Source organism: Pristiophorus japonicus, chromosome 7, assembly GCF_044704955.1.
Source record: "Pristiophorus japonicus isolate sPriJap1 chromosome 7, sPriJap1.hap1, whole genome shotgun sequence".
Lineage (NCBI taxonomy): Eukaryota > Metazoa > Chordata > Chondrichthyes > Pristiophoridae > Pristiophorus > Pristiophorus japonicus.
The window spans coordinates 178,815,955-178,837,744 of NC_091983.1; the positions used below are offsets into that span (position 1 = coordinate 178,815,955).

A 21,790-nucleotide genomic window follows, 5' to 3' on the forward strand; every position below is an offset into this window, starting at 1 on the left:
ATAGAGCAGAGTAGCACTGGGGTAAGTGTAAACCACAAGGTGATAGGAAGGGACAATATGTATGAATATAAAGGGGCTGCAGGAGGGGTCAAAACTAAAAATCATGGTTTAAAAACTAGTATTAAAACACTCTATCTAAACGCATGTAGAATTCGAAATGAAGTAAATGAGTTGACGGCACAAATCATTACAAATGGGTATGATTTGGTGGCCATTACAGAAACGTGGTTGCAGGGTGGCCAAGACTGGGAATTAAACATACAGGGATATCTGACAATTCGGAAGGATAGACAAGAAGGGAAAGGAGGTGGGGTAGCTCTGTTAATAAAGAATGATATCAGGGCAGTTGTGAGAGATGATATTGGCTCTAATGAACAAAATGTTGAATCATTGTGGGTGGAGATTAGAGATAGTAAGGGGAAAAAGTCACTGGTGGGCGTAGTTTATAAGCCCCCAAATAATAACTTCATGGTGGGGCGGACAATAATCAAGGGAATAATAGAGGCATGTGAAAAAGGAACGGCAGTAATCATGGGGGATTTTAACCGACATATCGATTGGTCAAATCAAATCGCATGGGGTAGCCTGGAGGAGGAATTCATAGAATGCATACGGGATTGTTTCTTAGAACAGTATGTTACAGAACCTACAAGGGAGCAAGCTATCTTAGATCTGGTCCTGTGTAATGAGACAGGAATAATAAACGATCTCCTAGTAAAAGATCCTCTTGGAATGAGTGATCACAGTATGGTTGAATTTGCAAAACAGATTGAGGGTGAGGAAGTAGTGTCTGAAACGAGCGTACTATGCTTAAACAAAGGGGACTACAGTGGGATGAGGGCAGAGTTAGCTAAAGTAGACTGGGAACACAGACTAAACAGTGGCACAATTGAGGAACAGTGGAGGACTTTTAAGGAGCTCTTTCATAGTGCGCAACAAAAATATATTCCAGTGAAAGAGAAGGGATAACCAGCCGTGGATAACCAAGGAAATAAAGGAGAGTATCAAATCAAAGACCAATGTGTATAAGGTGGCCAAGGTTAGTGGGAAACTAGAGGATTGGGAAAATTTTAAACAACAGCAAAGAATGACTAAGCAAGCAATAAAGAAAGGAAAGATAGATTACGAAAGTAAACTTGCGCAAAACATAGAAACAGATCGTAAAAGCTTTTACCGATATATAAAACGGAAAAGATTAACTAAAGTAAATGTTGGTCCCTTCGAAGATGAGAAGGGGGATTTAATAATGGGAAATGTGGAAATGGCTGATACCTTAAACAATTATTTTGCTTCGGTCTTCACAGTGGAAGACACAAAAACCATTCCAAAAATTGCTGGTCACGGGAATGTGGGAAGAGAGGACCTTGAGACAATCACTATCACGAGGGAGGTAGTGCTGGACAGGCTAATGGGACTCAAGGTAGACAAGTCCCCTGGTCCTGATGAAATGCATCCCAGGGTATTAAAAGAGATGGCGGAAGTTATAGCAGATGCATTCGTTATAATCTACCAAAATTCTCTGGACTCTGGGGAGGTACCAGCGGATTGGAAAGCAGCTAATGTATCGCCTCTGTTTAAAAAAGGGGGCAGACAAAAGGCCGGTTAGTTTAACATCTGTAGTGGGGAAAATGCTTAAAGCTATGATTAAGGAAGAAATAGCAGGACATCTAGATAGGAATAGTACAATCAAGCAGACGCAACATGGATTCATGAAGTGGAAATCATGTTTAACTAATTTACTGGAATTCTTTGAGGATATAACGAGCATGGTGGATAGAGGTGTACCGATGGATGTGGTGTATTTAGATTTCCTAAAGGCATTCGATAAGGTGCCACACAAAAGGTTACTGCAGAAGATAAAGGTACGTGGAGTCAGAGGAAATGTATTAGCATGGATAGAGAATTGGCTGACTAACAGAAAGCAGAGAGTCGTGATAAATGTTTCATTTTCGGGTTGGAAATCGGTGGTTAGTGGTGTGCCACAGGGATCGGTGCTGGGACCACAACTGTTTACAATATACATAGATGACCTGGAAGAGGGGACAGAGTGTAGTGTAACAAAATTTGCAGATGACACAAAGATTAGTGGGAAAGTGGGTTGTGTAGAGGACACAGAGAGGCTGCAAAGAGATTTAGATAGGTTAAGCGAATGGGCTAAGGTTTGGTAGATGGAATACAATGTCGGAAAATGTGACGTCATCCACCTTGGGGAAAAAAAAACAGTAAAAGGGAATATTATTTGAATGGGGAGAAATTACAACATGCTGCGGTGCAGAGAGACCTGGGGGTCCTTGTGCATGAATCCCAAAAAGTTAGTTTGCAGGTGCAGCAGGTAATCAGGAAGGCGAATGGAATGTTGGCCTTCATTGCGAGAGGGATGGAGTACAAAAGCGGGGAGGTCCTGCTGCAACTGTACAGGGTATTGGTAAGGCCGCACCTGGAGTACTGCGTGCAGTTTTGGTCACCTTACTTAAGGAAGAATATACTAGCTTTGGAGGGGTTACAGAGATGATTCACTAGGCTGATTCCAGAGATGAGAGGGTTACCTTATGATGATAGATTGAGTAGACTGGGTCTTTACTCGTTGGGAGTTCAGAAAGATGAGGGGTGATCTAATGGAAACATTTAAAATAATGAAAGGGATAGACAAGATAATGGCAGAGAGGTTGTTTCCACTGGTCGGGGAGACTAGAACTAGGGGGCACAGCCTCAAAATACGGGGGAGCCAATTTAAAAGCGAGTTGAGAAAGAATTTCTTCTCCCAGAGGGTTGTGAATCTGTGGAATTCTCTGCCAAGGAAGCAGTTGAGGCTAGCTCATTGAATGTATCCAAATCATAGATAGATAGATTTTTAACCAATAAGGAAATTAAGGGTCATGGGGAGCGGGCGGGTAAGTGGAGCTGAGTCCATGGCCAGATCAGCCATGATCTTTTTGAATGGCGGAGCAGGCTCGAGGGGCTAGATGGCCTACTCCTGTTCCTAATTCTTATGTTCTTATGTATCGAATGCCTTTTGGAAATCCAAATATGCTACATCCACTTGTTCTCCTTTATCTACCCTGCTAGTTACATCCTCAAAAAATTCTAATAAATTTGTCAAACACGATTTCCCTTTCTAAACTTTCTTAACAATGGATTCCAGCACTTTTCCGACGACTGATGTAGTTCCTCGTTGTCTCTCTACCTTCTTTCTTGAATAGTAGTGTTACATTTTCTACCTCCCAATCTACTGGGACCGTTCTAGGATCTAAGGAATTTTGGAAGATCAAAACCAATGCATCCACTATCTCTGCAGCCACCTCTTGTAGAACCCTAGGATATAGGCCATCAGGTCCAGGGGATTTGTCAGCGTTTAGTCCCATTAGTTTCTCTAGTACTTTTTATCTACTTATATTAATTATGTTAAGTTCCTCACTCTCATTAGACATTTGATTCTCCACCATTTTTGCTCTGCTTTTTGTGTCTTCTACTGTGAAGACAGATACAAAATATTTGTTTAACATTTCTGCCATTTCCTTATTTCCCACAATAATTTCTCCTGTCTCAACCTCTAAGGGACCAATGTTTACTTTTGCTACTCTCTTCCTTTGTAAAAGCTCTTTCAATCAGTTTTATATTTCTTGTTAGTTTTCTCTCATATTCTATTTTTTCACTTATCATCAATTTTTTGGTCATCCTTTGCTGGTTTCGGAAACTCTCCCAATCCTCAGGCTTACTACTAATCTTCGTAACATTATAAGCTTCTTTCTATCTAATGCTATCCTTAACGAGGGTTCTGGTGAAGGGTCACAGACCGGAAACATTAACTCTGTTTCTTTCCACAGATGCTGCCTGACCTGCTGAGAGTTCCAGCATTTTCTGTTTTTATTGCTATCCTTAACTTCTTTAGTTAGCCATGGATGAATCACTGTTCCCGTGGAGTTTTTGTTTCTCAATGGAATGTATTTTTGTTGAGAATTATGAAATATTTCTTTTAAGTGCTTATCTGCTGCCATACCTTTTCATCTAAATTTAAACGGATCATCACCTATTTACAAGGTAGTTGCTGATTGATTTCTACTGATTGTTGCTGAGTTTATTCAAGTGCTTGGTGCTTTCTAGAGTTCTTTATAATTGTCTGAAGTCTACAAGGAGTGGTGTGGCTCAAAGATTTGGTACTGACTTGCAAGTGGTCTGCTCACACCAGTTGCTCCCAGATATAGGTGCATTAGTTTGTATCCCCTGCAGCATGACAGGGAGAATAAGCAGAGGCAACACAGAACAGGACAAGCTGCTAGAAGAGGGCTCTCAGCAGAAGGCCATATCCATCCAGGATCTTCAGGGAGTAATTCTCCTCAGCAAGGAACAGTGCATGTGATGTCTCCATTTTACTAAGGAGGTGCTCACTGAAATCTGCCATATGCTGCATGCTGACCTGCACTTCAATCCAGGGCGAGGACGGCATTGCCAGAGGCTGTAAACATGACTGTGGCCTTGAACTTCTTTGTGTCACGCTCCTTCTAGGCTGGAGCAGGTGACATCTGTAACATCTCCCAGTTCGCCATCCACTCCTGTATAAGGGAGGCAAGTGAGACTCTGTTTGCAAAGAGGGCAGAATACATTTCATTCTCTCTTGTCAGAGAGAAGCAGACAGAGCGAACGCAAGCTTCCCCATGGTGCAGGGTGTCATTGACTGCACACATGCTGCTTTGCAGGCGATGCATCTCAATTCGGAGATGTACCGCAAATGAAATGGATTCCACTCCCTCAATGTCCAGATGGTGTGCGACCATATTCAACACATCATGCAAGTCAATACTCGGTATCCTGGCAGCAGCCATGTTGCCTTCATTTTGCGGCAGTCCGCTGTACCATCAGCATTTTGAGCCACCATGACAAACCATAGGATAGCTACTGGGCGACAAGGGCTACCCGTTGACCACCTGGCTCATGACTCCGCTGCACAACCCATGCACATATGGGTAGCATGCATACAATAAGAGCCATGCTGCCACACAGAATCTGATCAAGCAAACCATTGCCGTCCTTAAACAATGGTTCCACTGCCTGGACCACTCTGGAGGAGCCCTGCAGTACTCAGCATAGCGTGTCCTGAGATTCGGCATGGTCTGCTGCATGCTCACAACTTCGCCATCATGAGGGCACAGCCCTTGCCACCAGGCATACTGCGACTACATGAGGAGAGGGAGGAGGAGGAGGAGGAAGGGAGGAGGAATCCCAGACAGCCCTTTTCTGTCCGGGCTTCCGTGATCGACTCATCTGACTGTGGTACCAGTGAACCTAATCCCAATTCCTCATTCACCAATAGTCCCACACCTTACTTTCCCTCGGTCCCTGACCATCACAGCGTCCTCTTGTTCACAATGCTACAATAAAAGCCACCAAAAAACAAACATTCCAAATGAATTTTATAAATCAAACCATTACAATAGAAAAGCAGAATACTGCAGATGCTGGAAATCTGAAATAAAAGCCGAGAGTGCTGGAAATACTCAGCAGGTCAGGCAGCACATCTGTGGAGAGAGGAACGGAGTTACCGTTTCAGGTCAATGACCTTTCATCAGAACTCACTTCTTCATTCAAAAGTCAACTGTATTTCCTTACTGCCTGACTTCAGTGTGCCTTTGCCTGTCCTAGTGCTCCTACCCAGTGCTATACCAGTGGTTGCAGCATGGCTGGTGGAAAGCTGATGACTTTTCAGTGGGGGAGACTGCAGATGGCCTTGAAGGATGACCTGGAGCATCTCTGGGCCTAACAGGCCCGGCTTTGAACTGCACCACCTCGACATGGGCAGCAGCAGCTTAGGCGGGCTGGCTGGCTGAGAGGCGACAGCAAGGGCACTGATGGGAGTGGCAGTGGTGGGAGGACGAATGCTATCTTCTTGAGAGGAGAAGGAGGATTAGGTATGAGCATACCATCATGTTCAATGGTTTCAGCGCCGCCGCTGAACCACAGCCTCAGTCACTCCAATTATGCCAAGCACTGTTTCCTCGAACGAGGTCAGGATATGGAGGCGCGACTGACCCCCTCCGGTTATCTGCCACTGTCAATGGTTGTGTGTCACCTTGTCCTGCAAGAGAGAGGGAAGTGTGTCAGTGAGTATGGTTTCAATGTGTTTGGCTAATATGGCTGTTTTAGTTGAATAGCTGCCAGTGTGTTCAAGCTGTGAAATGTGGGTGTAAGGCTTGCAGCAGTAGTAAGTGTGCGAGGGGGAGATGGAGCATATGAGTGTGGGGTATGAGTTGTGATTGAAAGAGATTGTTGGTCGGTGATTAATGGGAGTGTGGTGAATTGAGTAGTGTGTGAGACTAGTGGTGCAGATGGTGGGATATAGCATGTGAAAATGCATTCACTGACCTTGACCACTCGTGTGAGGTCACTGAACTTCTTCCGGTACTGCATCCAGGTCCTCAGGGCTACATTGTTGGCATTGACCTCCGTGGCTATCTGCTCCCACTGCCTTTATGGTATTTGTCTGGAGGGCCTCCGGGCCCCCTGTGGAAACAGGACCTCTCTCCTCCTCTCCACCTCCTGCACTAATGCCTCCAGAACTGAGTTTGAGAACCTTGGAGCCCTTTCTCTGGTCTATTGTGCCTTTGCTGAGTGTTTCCCAGTTGAAACTGCCATCTGGAATGACTACCAGCATCTGGTCTCGTAAAACTGCACATCTTCAAGAGGTGCAGGCTAGCTTTAATTTGTGCTATCCTTGCACGAACTTGGCACCCCCCATGTTTAGTGCTGGGCTGCATGCCACTATCATTTAAATAGCAGACAGCATCAAGTTTGTGTGTTGCCTGCATTACTTTGAACAGGCACGAGGTAATCATGCACCGTTTTTTGGGGACTATCGAATTTTTAGCCGTTGTTTCCAATGATATGCAGGTTTTCCATTTATAAAACAGTGACAGAGGAAGTAAAGATAATGCGTAGAGCCATACCCAAGATTGCAACACAAGATAAATAAAATTAACTGTAGGAAGACAGTGATAGTAAATATTAAAGCTGCTTCTACAATGGTCAGTGACAGCTGCTATGTCTCCTGGGGCTTATTGTGTCTGGTTCTAATTCTTCTGATTACATACCATTTAGTAATGTCTGCTTTGGTACTTTTAATCCTGACTTTTTCTCAGAAACTGTGAACAAAGGAAAGATAAAATAAGTCATTGCTTCACAAGCAATGGAAGGACATACAGAAAATGTATAATAATATATTACTACTGTAGAAAATACCAGTTTTTGGGCCCAAATTTGCCCAGGAGTTGCTCTGTTTTTTTTTTGAGCAACTTGATTTTTCTGGAATATCTGAAAAATCCCCATTCTGCACATTTAATTTGCACCAGTGTAAGTCAGTTAATTAGGATTTTATTTAGTTTAGTTTTTTTTTTCAAAAGGGGACGTTACCAGCCTTTTTGGCCATTTAAGCCAGTTTGGACAGCTAATAGTTGCTCCAAACTAACTTAGGCCAGCGTATGTGGCCACTTGTGCCGCACAGAAACCCTTGCGGAAAGTTAAGAAATCAGTGCGGGTAAGTACATTCTAAAGCACCAAGCATTAAACAAAGCACAAAAATAAGTATTCAATAACAAATAAAAAATACAAGGAAGCTAAGAGGATCTGCACCTAGCACCAAGACTTAAAGCACTAAACAAAGCACAAAAAGTAATAAGCAATTAATTAACAAATAAAAAATAGAAGGAACCCTGCACTGAAAGCAACAAGACCAAAGTAATAAGCAATCAATCAATCAATAACAAATAAAAACAAAGTAACCTTGTCCAAACTACTCCTATACAGTCCCTTTCAGTACCTTCAATAGCATTCTTTTGCTGGCTCCTACTTTATTCTAACCAATGGCATAAAAATACTCAGCACAATGTATACACCAAGTGCAGTGCACTTACTCCATCCATTGTGTGGCCTTGTGAACATTGCCAGCATGATTTGTTTCAATGCTTCCCATTTGTTTCAGACATTGGACACCTAACCTAACCCAATCTACTTTATCGAAACATATTTCCTTGTGAAAAACATCAACATACTAACCAGCTGCAGGGTTTCACTGACAACCTGCTGGGGTTCTGGTTCTCTCAGACCTCCTTTTACTGGTGTGGCTGGATAAGGCAGCAGGCCACCGATGAGGGAGCCTATTCGGCCAGGGATAGGGGCGGCGTGCTTCGGCCCCTCCCTCACAGCCTGCAGAACACACTCACAGATTCTGGGGGCGAGAAGCTACTGCACAGGCGCACACACTCTAGCGCGCATGTGCAGACGTCCCAGCACTGTTTTCAGCGCCGGGACTTGGCTCTGCCCCCGAGTCCAGTTGCCACCATGGAGGAGAGGCTGGGGAGCGGCCAAACTCGGCCCAAAGATATTTGGAGTTCTACAAAAGCGGCGCACCTCTGGTGAGTGCGCCAGAAATCTGTACTGGCCAAATTTGGGCCCATTAATTCCAAAAACAGTTTCTGTAAAGTACAATATAAAAACAGCAGTCTGATAACTGTATTCACCATATCAAAGAAGGAATTTTCCAGAATTGTATTTTTTCCCCTGAAATTGCCCTTATGTTTTTGTCTCTCCCAGGAAATTACATTGGCTGCTGGTGGGTGTGAAATATTAGCTATCATGTTGCCGAGTTACAACATGACTGAGTGAGCACATACTATGGGCCAGTCAGTCTTATTCTGTCCACTGTTGTTGTATGTTCGTCAGGTGACTGAAATAGCACAATAAACAGAATGTAGCACACAAAGATGCTAAAATATTAAATAATGAATTATATAATAAGTGCAAGATTGCAAAAGTAAAAGCTAGAAAACCCCGTTCACTAGCCACCGACTCCATCCCCCTCCCTGGCCACTATCTGAGGCTGAAACAGACTGTTCACAACCTTGGCATCCTATTTGACTCAGAGAAGCTTCTGATCTAAATCCGCTCCAGCACCAAGACCACCGACATCCACCTCCGTAACATCCCCTGTCTCCGCCCCATCTCAGCTCTCATCAGCTGCTGAAACCCTCATACATGCCTCGACTATTCCAATGCTCTCCTGGTTTCACTTCCCATCTTATACCCGCTGTAAACTTGAGCTCATCCAAAACTCTGCTGCCTGCATCTTAACTCGCATCAGGTCTCGTTAACCTATTACTCCTGTGCTCGCTGACCTACATTGGCTCCCAGTCCGGCAATGCCTTGATTTTAAAAGTCTCATTCTTTTTTTCCAAGTCCTTCCATGGTCTCCTCCCTCCCCATCTCTGTAACCTCCTCCAGCCCTACAACCCTCCGAGATCTCCGCGCACCTCCAATTCTGGCCTGTTGTATATCCCTGATTCGAATCACTCAACCATTGGTGGCCGTGCCTTTATTTGCATAGACCTTAAGCTCTGAAATTCCCACCATAAAGCTTCCTATGTCTTTATCCTCCTTTAAGACACTCCTTTGACCAAGCTTCAGGGGGCGATACCGAATTTTAGCTCAGGGGTAAAAACAGGTCGCCGCGCATGGTGATGACGGCTTCATTGGCAGCGCACTGGAGTGGGACGCTACCGATTACCACCGCCGTTAAACTCCCGCGCTATTTAGTGGGAGTCGCTAGTGGTGCCTCGCCTGGTCGAAAGGCTGTTTGCACCCGGACGCTAACGGGAGATGCAAACAACCAGAATTTCTAGCCCATACCAAAAGTCCCAGCACTCCATGTGCACAGTAACATGAATACAAAAAGGACACTTATTTCCTCCATTATTTTTATGCCGTGGCTTTACTTTGAGGATGGTTCAATTTCCGATGCAAGAAAATGAAAACTACCTTTAGCAACAGAAGTAGGCTTTGAAGTCATTCTTCCGACCAGGCACTCCTTCAGCATGGATTCTGAGTTGACCCAACTGTGAATCTGAAATTTGAAGAAAATGGTCCCGTCAACTGGGTGTGCTAAGACTAACATGTATTTCTACAAATTATATTTCAGCAAATACAGAAAATCCTGGAAATGCACACAGATATAAGAAAAAAGAACAGATTACCATTTATGGAAACTGGAAGGTAAGCTATATAGGACATAACAAAATGAAAGGGAGGGTGAGATACATGCAAAAGTCATCTCTTATCATAAAGAAACAAATAATTGGTTTTATGTCCTGCAGCAGATTTTTCTTAAAGCTAGAAGGAGTGAGGAAAGTTATAAAAAGGATATAGAGCCACTGGAAAAGGTGCAAAAAAGATTCACAAGGATGATACCAGAACTGAAAGGATATACTTCAGGAAAGGCCGAACAGGTTAGGGCCATTTTCTATAGAAAATAGAAGATTGAGGGGTGACGTAATAGAAGTCTTAAAAATTATCAAGAGAATAGAAAATGTTTCCACTTGTAGGAGAGACCAAAACTAGGGCCCATAAATATAGGATAGTCACCAATAAATCCAATAGGGAATTCAAGAGAAACTTCTTTACCCAAAAAGTGGTAAGAATGTGGAACTTAGAGTATTTGAGGCAAATAGCATATATGTATTTAAGTGGAAGCTACCTAAGCACACGAGGAACAGAAGGATATGCTGATGGGGTTAGATGAAGAAGGGTAGGAGGAGGCTAGTGTGGAGCATAACTACCGCCAAAGATCCATTGGGCTGAATGGCCTGTTTCTGTGAATGGGCCGACTTTATGCCCTTGAAACCGGCGCCGAAAAAATGTGCCACCATTCTGGTCGCTCTGCCATGTGTCCCAGGTCCTGGCGTGGCGTTTCTCATGGGGTGGGGGGGGCGGAGTTACAGTCCTGCGCAGCAAACACTGCCGGCACCTCTGCACATGCGCGCTAGAGTGTGCGCGCATGTGCAGCAGCTCATCGCAGCCCGACGCTGTGTGGGAGGGGCCAAAGCACGCCACCCCTCTCCGGGCCGAGTGGCCTGCCGCACACTCTGATATCGAAGGATCGCATTGGAGTAATGGAGTCTGGAGGCGATGAAGGGACATGTGAGTTTTAGTGCCAGATGGGCTGTGGCCCTTTTGACAAGGGTGGAGGAGCAGGACTCGCTGAAGTGCTCTTGCAGAGAACCGGCACGGGCTCGACGGAGCATTGACATGGTGCCAAGCCAGGATGGCAAGGAGAATTCACAGGACACCAGAGAGGAGAGCATTGACAGCCCAGTGTGTGAGATCATCTTCCCGCTCAACCTGGAGGACTTTGATTTTGAGCAGCACGTTGTGAAGCACTTTGTAGCCTTTCCTCTCCATCCCCCCTCCCAATGCCGCCGAGACCAGCCTTTCCTCTCCCTCCTCACCTCCCGACCCGGCCTGCTGTCTTCCCTGGCCGATTTCAACTAAAGGTAGGATTTAATACAATTTTTTAAATTGTTGTTCAATTGTTTACCCTATTTTTATATAGTTATTTGAACTTTTATATTGAATGTTTGCTGCTTGGTGCAGGTCCTACCTGCGCCGATTTGTTAACTGCCCGCATCGTTTTCCAGAGCTGGCCACATACATTGACATAAGTGGATTTGGAGTAACTTTTAGCTGGCCAAAATGGCATAAATGGCCAAAAGTGGAATAAATCTATGGGAACGCCCCCTTTTTCAAAAAAAACTGAAGTAAAAAAAATCTAACCTAAGTGGCTTACTCTGGAGTAAATTTTGGGGGGGGGGGAAATGACATTTTTTAAACTTACGCCAGAAAAAAACAACTTACTCCAAAAAAGTTGGAGCAAGTCTTGGGGAAAATCAGGCCCTATGAATGATGTAGACAGATGAACTCAAACAAGGATAGGCATTAAAACAGAGGAGGATGTGAAAATAGCTGAGTAAAGCAGTAAGGCAAGTAAATTTCAAATGGAGAGGATGGGAGAACAGGTAAAAAAAAATAGAAAACGATGAAGACCTGAAGTCAGTAAACTCAATCCAATAGCTTTATAGGCACTTTCACTGATAGCAGCTTTTTATTCCAGATTATTTTTATTGTTTTTCTTTAAAAAAATCAAATTCAAATTCACAATCTGCCATCATGGGATTTCAACTAACATTCCCTGGATCATCAGTCCAAATCTATGGATTACTAGTCCAGTAATATAACCACTACCCTACCGTACTCCTCTATAGAGCTAGGTGTTATTGGCATTCATCTGAAAGCTGACCCCGTGTCACATTGCCAAGGTGCAGCACATGGATGAAGGAGAGGAGAGGATCGATTATTGCCAGGCTCTGGGAATAATGGTGCAGAAGTGGGAGTGAAGACATTACAGGAGATGCCCTCGCTATGCTCAGATAAAGAGTGGAACCAAGCGACTGTGAAAGAGAGGTGGAGGTGGATAGTTTGATTAACCATTGAGGTGGGACCAGTACAAACCGGACGGTCTGCACCTGGGCAGGACCGGAACCAATGTCCTAGGGGGAGTGTTTGCTAGTGCTGTCGGGGAGGAGTTAAACTAATATGGCAGAGGGATGGGAACCTATACAGGGAGACAGAGGGAAGTAGAATGGGGGCAGAAGCAAAAGATAGAAAGAAGAAAAGTAAAAGTGGAGGGCAGAGAAACCTAAAGCAAAAACCAAAAAGGGCCACATTGCAGCAAAATTCTAAAGGGGCAAAGTGTGTTAAAAAGACAAACCTGAAGGCTCTGTGCCTCAATGCGGAATAAGGTGGACGAATTAACTGCGCAGATAGCAGTTAACGGATATGATGTAATTGACATCATGGAGACATGGCTCCAGGGTGACCAAGGTTGGGAACTCAACATCCAGGGGTATTCAACATTTAGGAAGGATAGACAGAAAGGAAAAGGAGGTGGGGTGGCACTGCTGGTTAAAAAGGAAATTAATGCAATAGTAAGGAAGGACATTAGCTTGGATGATGTGGAATCGGTATGGGTGGAGCTACGGAATACTAAAGGGCAGAAAACACTAGCGGGAGTTGTGTACAGACCACCAAACAGTAGTAGTGAGGTTGGGGTTAGCATCAAACAAGAAATTAGGGGTGTGTGCAATAAAGGTACAGCAGTTATCATGGGTGACTTTAATCTACATATTGATTGGGCTAACCAAACTGGTGGCAATGCAGTGGAGGAGGATTTCCTAGAGAGTATGAGGGGTGGTTTACTAGACCAATATGTCGAGGAACCAACTAGAGGGCTGGCCATCCTAGACTGGGTGATGTGTAATGAGAAAGGACTAATTAGCAATCTTGTTGTGCGAGGCTACTTGAGGAAGAGTGACCATAATATGGTAGAATTCTTTATTAAGGTGGCGAGTGACACAGTTAATTCGGAAACTAGAGTCCTGAACTTAAGGAAAGGTAACTTCGACGGTATGAGATATGAATTGACTAGAATAGACTGGCGAGTGATACTTAAAGAGTTGACGGTGGATAGGCAATGGCAGACATTTAAAGATTACATGGATGAACTTCAACAATTGTACATCCCTGTCTGGAGCAAAAATAAAACAGGGATGGTGGCTCAACCATGGCTAACAAGGGAAATTAAGGATAGTGTTAAATCCAAGGAAGAGGCATATAAATTGGCCAGAAAAAGCAGCAAACCTGAAGACTGGGAGAATTTTGTAAAACAGCAGAGGAGGACAAAGGGTTTAATTTGGAGGGGGAAAATACAGTATGAGAGGAAGCTTGCTGGGAACATAAAAACTGACTGCAAATGCTTCTGTGAAGAGAATATGTGAAGAGAAAAAGATTAGTGAAAACAAACTTAGGTCCCTTGCAGTCAGATTCAGGTGAATTTATAATGGGGAACAAAGAAATGGCGGACTAGTTAAACAAATACTTTGGTTCTGTCTTCACGAAGGAAGACACAAATAACCTTCTGGAAATACTAGGGAACCGTGGGTCTATTGAGAAGGAGGAACTGAAGGAAATCCTTATTAGGCGTGAAATTGTGTTAGGGAAATTGATGGGATTGAAGGTTGATAAATTTCTGGTGCCTGATAGTCTGCATCGCAGAGTACTTAAGGGAGGTAGCCCTAGAAATAGTGGATGCATTGGTGATCATTCTTCAACAGTCTTATCGAGTCTGGATCGTTTCCTATGGACTGGAGGGTAGCTAATGTAACACCACTTTTTGAGAAAGGAGGGAGAGAGAAAACAGGTAATTATAGACTGGTTAGCCTGACATCAGTAGTGGGGGAAATGTTGGAATCAATTAGTAAAGATGAAATAGCAGCACATTTGGAAAAAAGTGACGGGATTGGTCCAAGTCAGCATGGCTTTATGAAAGGGAAATCCTGCTTGACAAATCTTCTAAAATCTTTTGAGCATGTAACTGGTAGAGTGGACAAGGGAAAACCAGTGTATGTGATGTATTTGGACTTTCAAAAGCCTTTTTGACAAGGTCCCACACAAGAGATTGGTGTGCAAAATTAAAGCACATGGTATTGGGGGTAATGTACTGACGTGCATAGAGAACTGGTTGGCAGACAGGAAACAGAGAGTCGGGATAAACAGGTCCTTTTCAGAATGGCAGGCAGTGACTAGTGGGGTATTTACAATATACATTAATGACTTGGATGAGGGAAATTGAGTGTAATATCTCCAAGTTTGCAGATGACACTAAGCTGGGTCGCAGTGTGAGCTGTGGGGAGGTTGCTAAAAGGCTGCAAAGTGACTTGGACAGGTTAGGTGAGTGGGCAAACGCATGGCAGATGCAGTATAATGTGGATAAATGTGAGGTTATCCACTTTGGTGGCAAAAACACGAAGGCAAATTATTATCTGAATGGCGGCAGATTAGGAAAAGGGGAGGTACAGCGAGACCTGGGTGTCATGGTACATCAGTCATTGAAAGTTGGCATGCAGGCTCAGCAGGCAGTGAAGATGGTATGTTGGCCTTCATAGCGAGGGGATTTGAGTGTAGGAGCAGATAGGTCTTACTGCAGTTGTACAGGGCCTTAGTGAGGCCTCACCTGGAATATTGTTTTCAGTTTTGGTCTCCTAATCTGAGGAAGGACGTTCTTGCTATTGAGGGAGTGCAGCGAAGGTTCACCAGACTGATTCCCAGGATGGCAGGACTGACATATGAGGAGAGACTGGATCGACTGGGCATGTATTCACTGGAGTTTAGAAGGATGAGAGGGGATCTCATAGAAACATATAAAATTCTGACGGGACTGGACAGGTTAGATGCAGGAAGAATGTTCCCGATGTTGGGGAAGTCCAGAACCAGGGGACATAGTTGAAGGATAAGGGGTAAGCCATTTAGGACTGAGATGAGGAGAAACTTCTTCACCCAGAGAGTTGTTAACCTGTGGAATTCTCTACCGCAGAGAGTTGTAGATGCCAGTTCATTGGATATATTCAAGAGGGAGTTCGATATGGACCTTACGGCTAAAGGGATCAAGGGGTATGGAGAGAAAGCAGGAAAGGGGTACTGAGGTGAATGATCAGCCATAATCTTATTGAATGGTGGTGCAGGCTCGAAGGGCCGAATGGCCTACTGCTGCACCTATTCTCTATGTTTCTATGTTTCAATGTTTCAAAGGAAGCAGAGGTCAAGCAGGACAATTAGGGATAATGTGCCACTGTCACAGTCACAGAGGATATAATTTGTGACTCTGATCAGGGCCGTTTTGGTGGCGGGGTTGGAAATCGAATCGGAGCGATTCAAACATGGAATTAATGGAAACATGGGCTAGGATTTTGGAGGTGCCAACATGTTGAAGGACTGTTTAGAAGAAAGAGACAGGACAGTAGTTTGCAAGTCAAAGGAGTTAAGCATGGGATTTTTGTGCAGAGGGGTGATGCTGGGGGTTTTGAAAGAGAGGGAGACAGTACCTAAGGAGAGGGGTTTACTAAAAGAAGGGCCAATCTTCACACCTTTTATGAAAATTCTCTTATTGTTAATCAAAAAAGTATCTGGTGTCAAATGTTTCAATTTCTATGTAAATATTATACCCCTGTTTAAATAAGGGAAGAGGGATAAACCCGGCAACTACAGGACAGTCAGAGACAATAATCCGGGACAAAATTAATTCACCGTTGGAAAAGTACGAGCTAATAAATGAAAGTCAGCACGGATTTGTTAAAGGTAAATCGTGTTTGACTAAATTGATCGAGTTCCTAGATGAAGCACTGGAAAGGATTGATGAGGGTAGTGTGGTTGATGTTGTGTTTCTGGACGTTCAAAAGGCGTTTGATAAAGTACCACATAATAATCTTGTTAGCAAAATTAAAGCCCATGGGATTAAAGGGACAGTGGCAGTGTGGATACAAAATTATCTAAGGGATAGAAAGCAGAGTAATGGTAAATGGTTCTTTTTCATACTGGAGGGAAGTATACAGTAATGTCCTCCAGGGGTCAGTATTAGGACCATTGCTCTTATTGATACAAATTAATGACCTGGACAGGTATAATTTTAAAATTTGCAGATGATACGAAACTCAGAAATGTAACAAACAATGGGGAGGCTAGTAACAGACTTCATGAGGACTTAGACAGACTGGTGAAATGGGCAGATACATGGCAGATGAAATTTAACAGAAAAGTGTGAAATTATACATTTTGATAGGAAGAGTGAGGAGAGGCAATATGAACTAAATGGTATCATTTTAAAGGGGGTGCAGGAAAAGAGAAACCTGGGGTGTATGTAAACAAATCTTTGAAGGTGGCAGGACAAGTTGAGAAGGCTATTAAGAAAGCATTTGGGATCCTTGGCTTTATTAAGAGAGGCATAGAGAACAAAATCAACAGTGCTGATGAAGGGTCATCGACCTGAAACGTTAGCTCTATTCCTCTCTCCACAGGTGCTGCCTGATTTGCTGAGTATTTCCAGCATTTTCTGTTTTTATTTCAGATTTCCAGCATCCGCAGTATTTTGCTTTTGTAAATCTTTATAAAATACTGGCTAGTCCTCAGCTGTAGTATTGTGTTCAATTCTGGGCACCAAACTTTAGGATGTTGAGGCCTTGGAGAGAGTGCAGAATAGATTTACTAGAATGGTACCATCATCATCATAGACAGTCCCTTGAAATCAAGGAAGACTTGCTTCCACTCTAAAAATGAGTTCTTAGGTGACTGAACAGTCTAAATTGGGAATTACAGTCTCTGTCTTAGGTGGGACAGACAGTCATTGAAGGAAAGGGTGGGTGGGACTGGTTTGTCGCACGCTCCTTCCGCTGCCTGCGCTTGGTTTTTGCATGCTCTCGCCGATGAGACTCGAGGTGCTCAGCACCCTCGCGGATGTATTTCCTCTACTTAGGGCGGTCTTTGGCCAGGGACTCCCAGGTGTCGGTGGGGAAGTTGCGTTTTATCAAGGAGACTTTGAGGGTGTCCTTGAAATGTTTCCTCTGCCCATCTTGGGCTCGCTTGCCGTGTAGGAGTTCAGAGTAGAGCGCCTGCTTTGGGAGTCTTGTGTCAGGCATGCAAACAATGTGGCCCGCCCAGCGGGGCTGGTCGAGTGTGGTCAATGCTTCGATGCTGGGGATGTTGGCCTGGTCGAGGACGCTAATATGTTGATGCGTCTGCTGTCCCAGGGGATTTGCAGGATCTTGCAGAGACATCGTTGGTGGTATTTCTCCAGCAATTTGAGGTGTCTACTATATATGGTCCACATCTCTGAGCCATATAGGAGGGCGGGTATCACTACAGCCCTGTAGAGCTTGGTGGCAGATTTGAGGGCGTGATCTTCGAACACTGTTTTCCTCAAGCGAACAAAGGCTGCGCTGGCACACTGGAGGCAGTGTTGAATCTCGTTGTTTATGTCTGCCCTTGTTGATAAGAGGCTCCCGAGGTATGGAAAGTGGTCCACGTTGTCCAGGGCCGCGCCGTGGATCTTGACGACTAGGGGGTAGTGCAGTGTGGCGGGGTCAGGCTGGTGGAAGACCTTTGTCTTACGGATGTTTAGTGTAAGGCCCATGCTTTCGTATGCCTCAGTGAAGAAATTGACTATGACTGGTACCAGATGAGGGATGAATGAGGAACTTCAGAGATGTGGAGAGACTCGAGAAGCTAGCATTGTTTTCCTTAGATCAGAGAAGGTTAATTGGAGATTTGGTGGAATTGATCAAAATCATGAAAGACTTTGATAAAGGAAATAAGGAGAAACTGTTTCCAGTGGCAGGAGGGTAGGTTAGCAGAAGGGTAGTTAACCAGAGGGCACAGATTCAAGGTGAATGGCAAAAGAGAGACAACTTTTTTTTAAAAACATGGGTTATTGTGATCTGGAGTGCACTGCCTGAAAGGGTGGTGGACACAGATTCAATAGTAACTTTCAAAAGAAGATGGGATATATACTTGAAGGGAAAATATATAGGCTATGGGGAATGAGCAGGGGAGTGGGATTAATTGAATAGCGCTACCAAACAGCCGTCACAGGCAGGATGGGCTGAATGGACTCCTTCTGTGCTGTATCATTCTATGATTCAATGAACCCGAATATTCCAAAATTGATTTCACAGTGGAAACATAGAAACATAGAGAATAGGTGCAGGAGTAGGCCATTCGGCCCTTCGAGCCTGCACCACCATTCAATATGATCATGGCTGACCATGCAGCTTCAGTACCCCATTCCTGATTTATTTCCATACCCCTTGATCCCTTTAGCCATAAGGGCCACATCTAACTCCCTTTTGAATAAATCTGACGAACGGCCCTCAAAATCTTTCTGTGGTAGAGAATTCCACAGGTTCACAATTCTCTGAGTGAAGAAGTTTCTCCTCATCTCGGTCCTAAATGGCTTACTCCCTATCCTTAGACTGTGACCCCTGATTCTGGACTTCTCCAACATCGGGAACATTCTTCCTGCATCTAACCTGTCTAATCCCATCAGAATTTTATATGTTTCGATGAGATCCCCTCTCATTCTTCTAAATTCCAGTAAATATAAGCCTAGTCGATCCAGTCTTTCTTCATATGTCAGTCCTGCCATCCCGGGAATCAGTCTGGTGAACCTTCTCTGCACTCCCTCAATAGCAAGAATGTCCTTCCGCAAATTAGGAGACCAAAGATGAACACAATATTCCAGGTGTGGCCTCACCAAGGCCCTGTACAACTGCAGTAAGACCTCCCTGCTCCTATATTCACATCCTCTCCCTATGAAGGCCAACATGCCATTTGCCTTCTTCACCGCCTGCTGTACCTGCATGCCAACTTTCAATGACTGATGTACCATAACACCCAGGTCTCGTTGCACCTCCCCTTTTCCTAATCTGTCACCATTCAGATAATATTCTACCTTCCTGTTTTTGCCACCAAAGTGGATAACCTCAAATTTATCGACATTATACTGCATCTGCCATGCATTTACCCACTCACCTAACCTGTCCAAGTCACTCTGTAGCCTCTTAGTATCCTCCTCACAGCTCAGACTGCCACCCAGCTTAGTGTCATCTGCAAACTTGAAGATATTACATTCAATTCTTTTGTATAAATAATTAATGTATATTGTAAATAGCTGGGGTCCCAGCACTGAACCTTGCGGTACCCCACTAGTCACTGCCATTCTGAAAAGGACCCGTTTATTCCTACTCTTTGCTTCCTGTCTGTCAACCAGTTCTCTATCCACGTCAATACATTACCCCCAATACCATGTGCTTTAATTTTACTAATCTCTTGTGTGGGACCTTGTCAAAAGCCTTTTGAAAGTCCAAATACACCACATCTACTGGTTCTCCCTTGTCCACTCTACGGGCCCAAGTTTCCACATGATTCGCGCCTGATTTTTAGGAGCAACTGGTGGAGAACGGACTATTTTAGAAATCGCAATTCTCCACATTTTTTTTTCTGCAGTTCTAGTCAGGTAGAACAGTTCTAGTTTAGAACTGAATTTTTTCTTCAAAAGGGGGCGTGTCCGGCCACTGACGCCTGATTTGAAAGTTTCCACAGTGAAAATGTACTCCAAACTAAAGTAGAATGGCGCCAGTGAAGATTTTTGTAGAACTGAAAAAACCTGTTCTACACATTAAAAAATCAGGCGCAGGTTACAAATTAGGCGCCCAGAACGAGGTGGAGGGGAAGGGAACTCATTAAATTTGACAATAAATCCTTATTTATACTTCTACAAATATTATACAAATAAATCCAACCTGAATGAACATTTATAAGCCAAGAAAAGATTAAATAAACCATCTTCCTACCTGTGTGAAAGTGCTTCAGCCAGGGAGAATTCTGCAGCGTTCGTGCCGCTGAGCGAGAGAGGGAGGGAGAGAGAGAGGGAGAGAGGGAGGGAGAGCGGGGAGAGAGGGAGAGGGAGAGAGAGAGAGAAGGAGGGAGAGGGAGAGGGAGAGGGAGAGGGAGAGGGAGAGGGAGAGGGAGAGAGGGAGAGGGAGAGAGGGGAAGGGGGGGGGGAGGAGGGGAGGGAGAAGAGAGGGGGGGGTCGGGGAAGTCGGGGAACAGGAGCGGGTGTCGGGTCGGGGGAGGGGGGGGGGGGAGAGCGGGTGTTGGGTCGGGGTGGGGGGGGGGGGGAAGAGAGAGCGGGTGTCGGGTCGGGGGAGGGGGGGGGGGAAAGAGAGCGGATGTCGGGTCGGGTCGGGGGTGGGGGGAAGAGCGGGTGTCAGGTCGGGGGGGGGGGAGAAGAGAGCGGGTGTCGGGTCGGGGCGGGGAGCGGGTGTCGGGTCGGGTCGGGGGGGGGGGGAAGAGCGGGTGTCGGGTGTCGGGTCGGGGCGGGGGAGCGGGTCTCGGGTCGGGGCGGGGGTGGGGGAGCGGGTCTCGGTCGGGGCGGGGGGGGGGGGAAGGGGGGGAGCAGGTCTCGGGTCGGGTCTGGTCGGGGGGGAGGGGCGGAGCGAGTGTCGGGTCTGGTCGGGCGGGGAGCAGGAGCTGGCCGTGGGAGGAGCCTCATTCACGCAGCCCCAGTGAGGCCATTGGGCCAGGGGCTGCGTGCTTCGGGCCCCTCCCACACAGTTCGGCGCCTGGAGCTACTGCACTTGCGTGCCGACTGTAGCGCGCATGTGCAGAGGTCCCGGCACTGTTTTCAGCGCAGGGACCTGACTCCGCCCCCCCCCCACAGCTCGTGCCGGCTGCGCCGAGTGCCACAGGACCTGTAAGTCAGTGGAGAATACCGAGGATTTTTTTAGGCGCCGTTTTAGGCGCGAAAAACGGGCGCCCAGCTCGGAGGGGCGCCCGTTTTTTTTCTTGTGGAAACTTGGGCCCTACTAGTTACATCCTCAAAATATTCTAGACGATTTGTCGAGCATGATTTCCCTTTCATAAATCCATGCTGACTTGGACCGATCCTGTCACTGCTTTCCAAATGCGCTGCTATTTCATCTTTAATAATTGATTTCAACATTTTCCCCACTACCGATGTCAGGCTAACTTTTTTTTAAAAGTGGGGTTACATTAGCTACCTTCCAATCCATAGGAACTGATCCAGAGTCTATAGAATGTTGGAAAATGACCACCAATGCATCGACTATTTCTAGGGCCACTTCCTTAAGTACTCTGGGATGCAGACTATCAGGCCCTGGGGATTTATCAGCCTTCAATCCCATCAATTTCCCTAACACAATTTCCTGACTAATAAGGATTTCCTTCAGTTCCTCCTCCTCGCTAGACCCTCAGTTCCCTAGTATTTCCGGAAGGTTATTTTTGTCTTTCTTATTGAAGACAGAACCAAATTATTTGTTCAATTGGTCTGCCATTTCCTTGTTCCCCATTATAAATTCACCTGAATCTGATTGCATGGGACCTACATTTGTTTTCACTAATCTTTTTTCTTCACATATCGATAGAAGCTTTTGCAGTCAGTTTTTATGTTCCCAGCAAGCTTCTTGTCATACTCTATTTTCCCCTCCTAATTAAACCCTTTGTCCTCTGTTGAATTCTAAATTTCTCCTAGTCCTCAGGTTTGCTGCTTTTTCAAGTGGTACTCTTT

At 45.1% G+C, this 21,790-nt stretch overlaps 1 protein-coding gene across 3 annotated transcripts in view; it reads right to left on the reverse strand.

The window, feature by feature from the left end:
• The window catches only part of cyb5r4 (cytochrome b5 reductase 4), a 166,359-nt gene that overhangs the window by 100,120 nt on the left and 44,449 nt on the right, over positions 1-21,790 (reverse strand). For all 3 annotated transcript variants that reach the window (XM_070885597.1, XM_070885595.1, XM_070885596.1), the window contains exons 4-5: positions 9,802-9,886; positions 7,083-7,133 (exon numbers count right to left, since the gene is read on the reverse strand). In XM_070885597.1, coding sequence (XP_070741698.1) covers positions 7,083-7,133; positions 9,802-9,886 — 136 coding nt within the window. The remainder of the gene's footprint in view (positions 1-7,082; positions 7,134-9,801; positions 9,887-21,790) is intronic.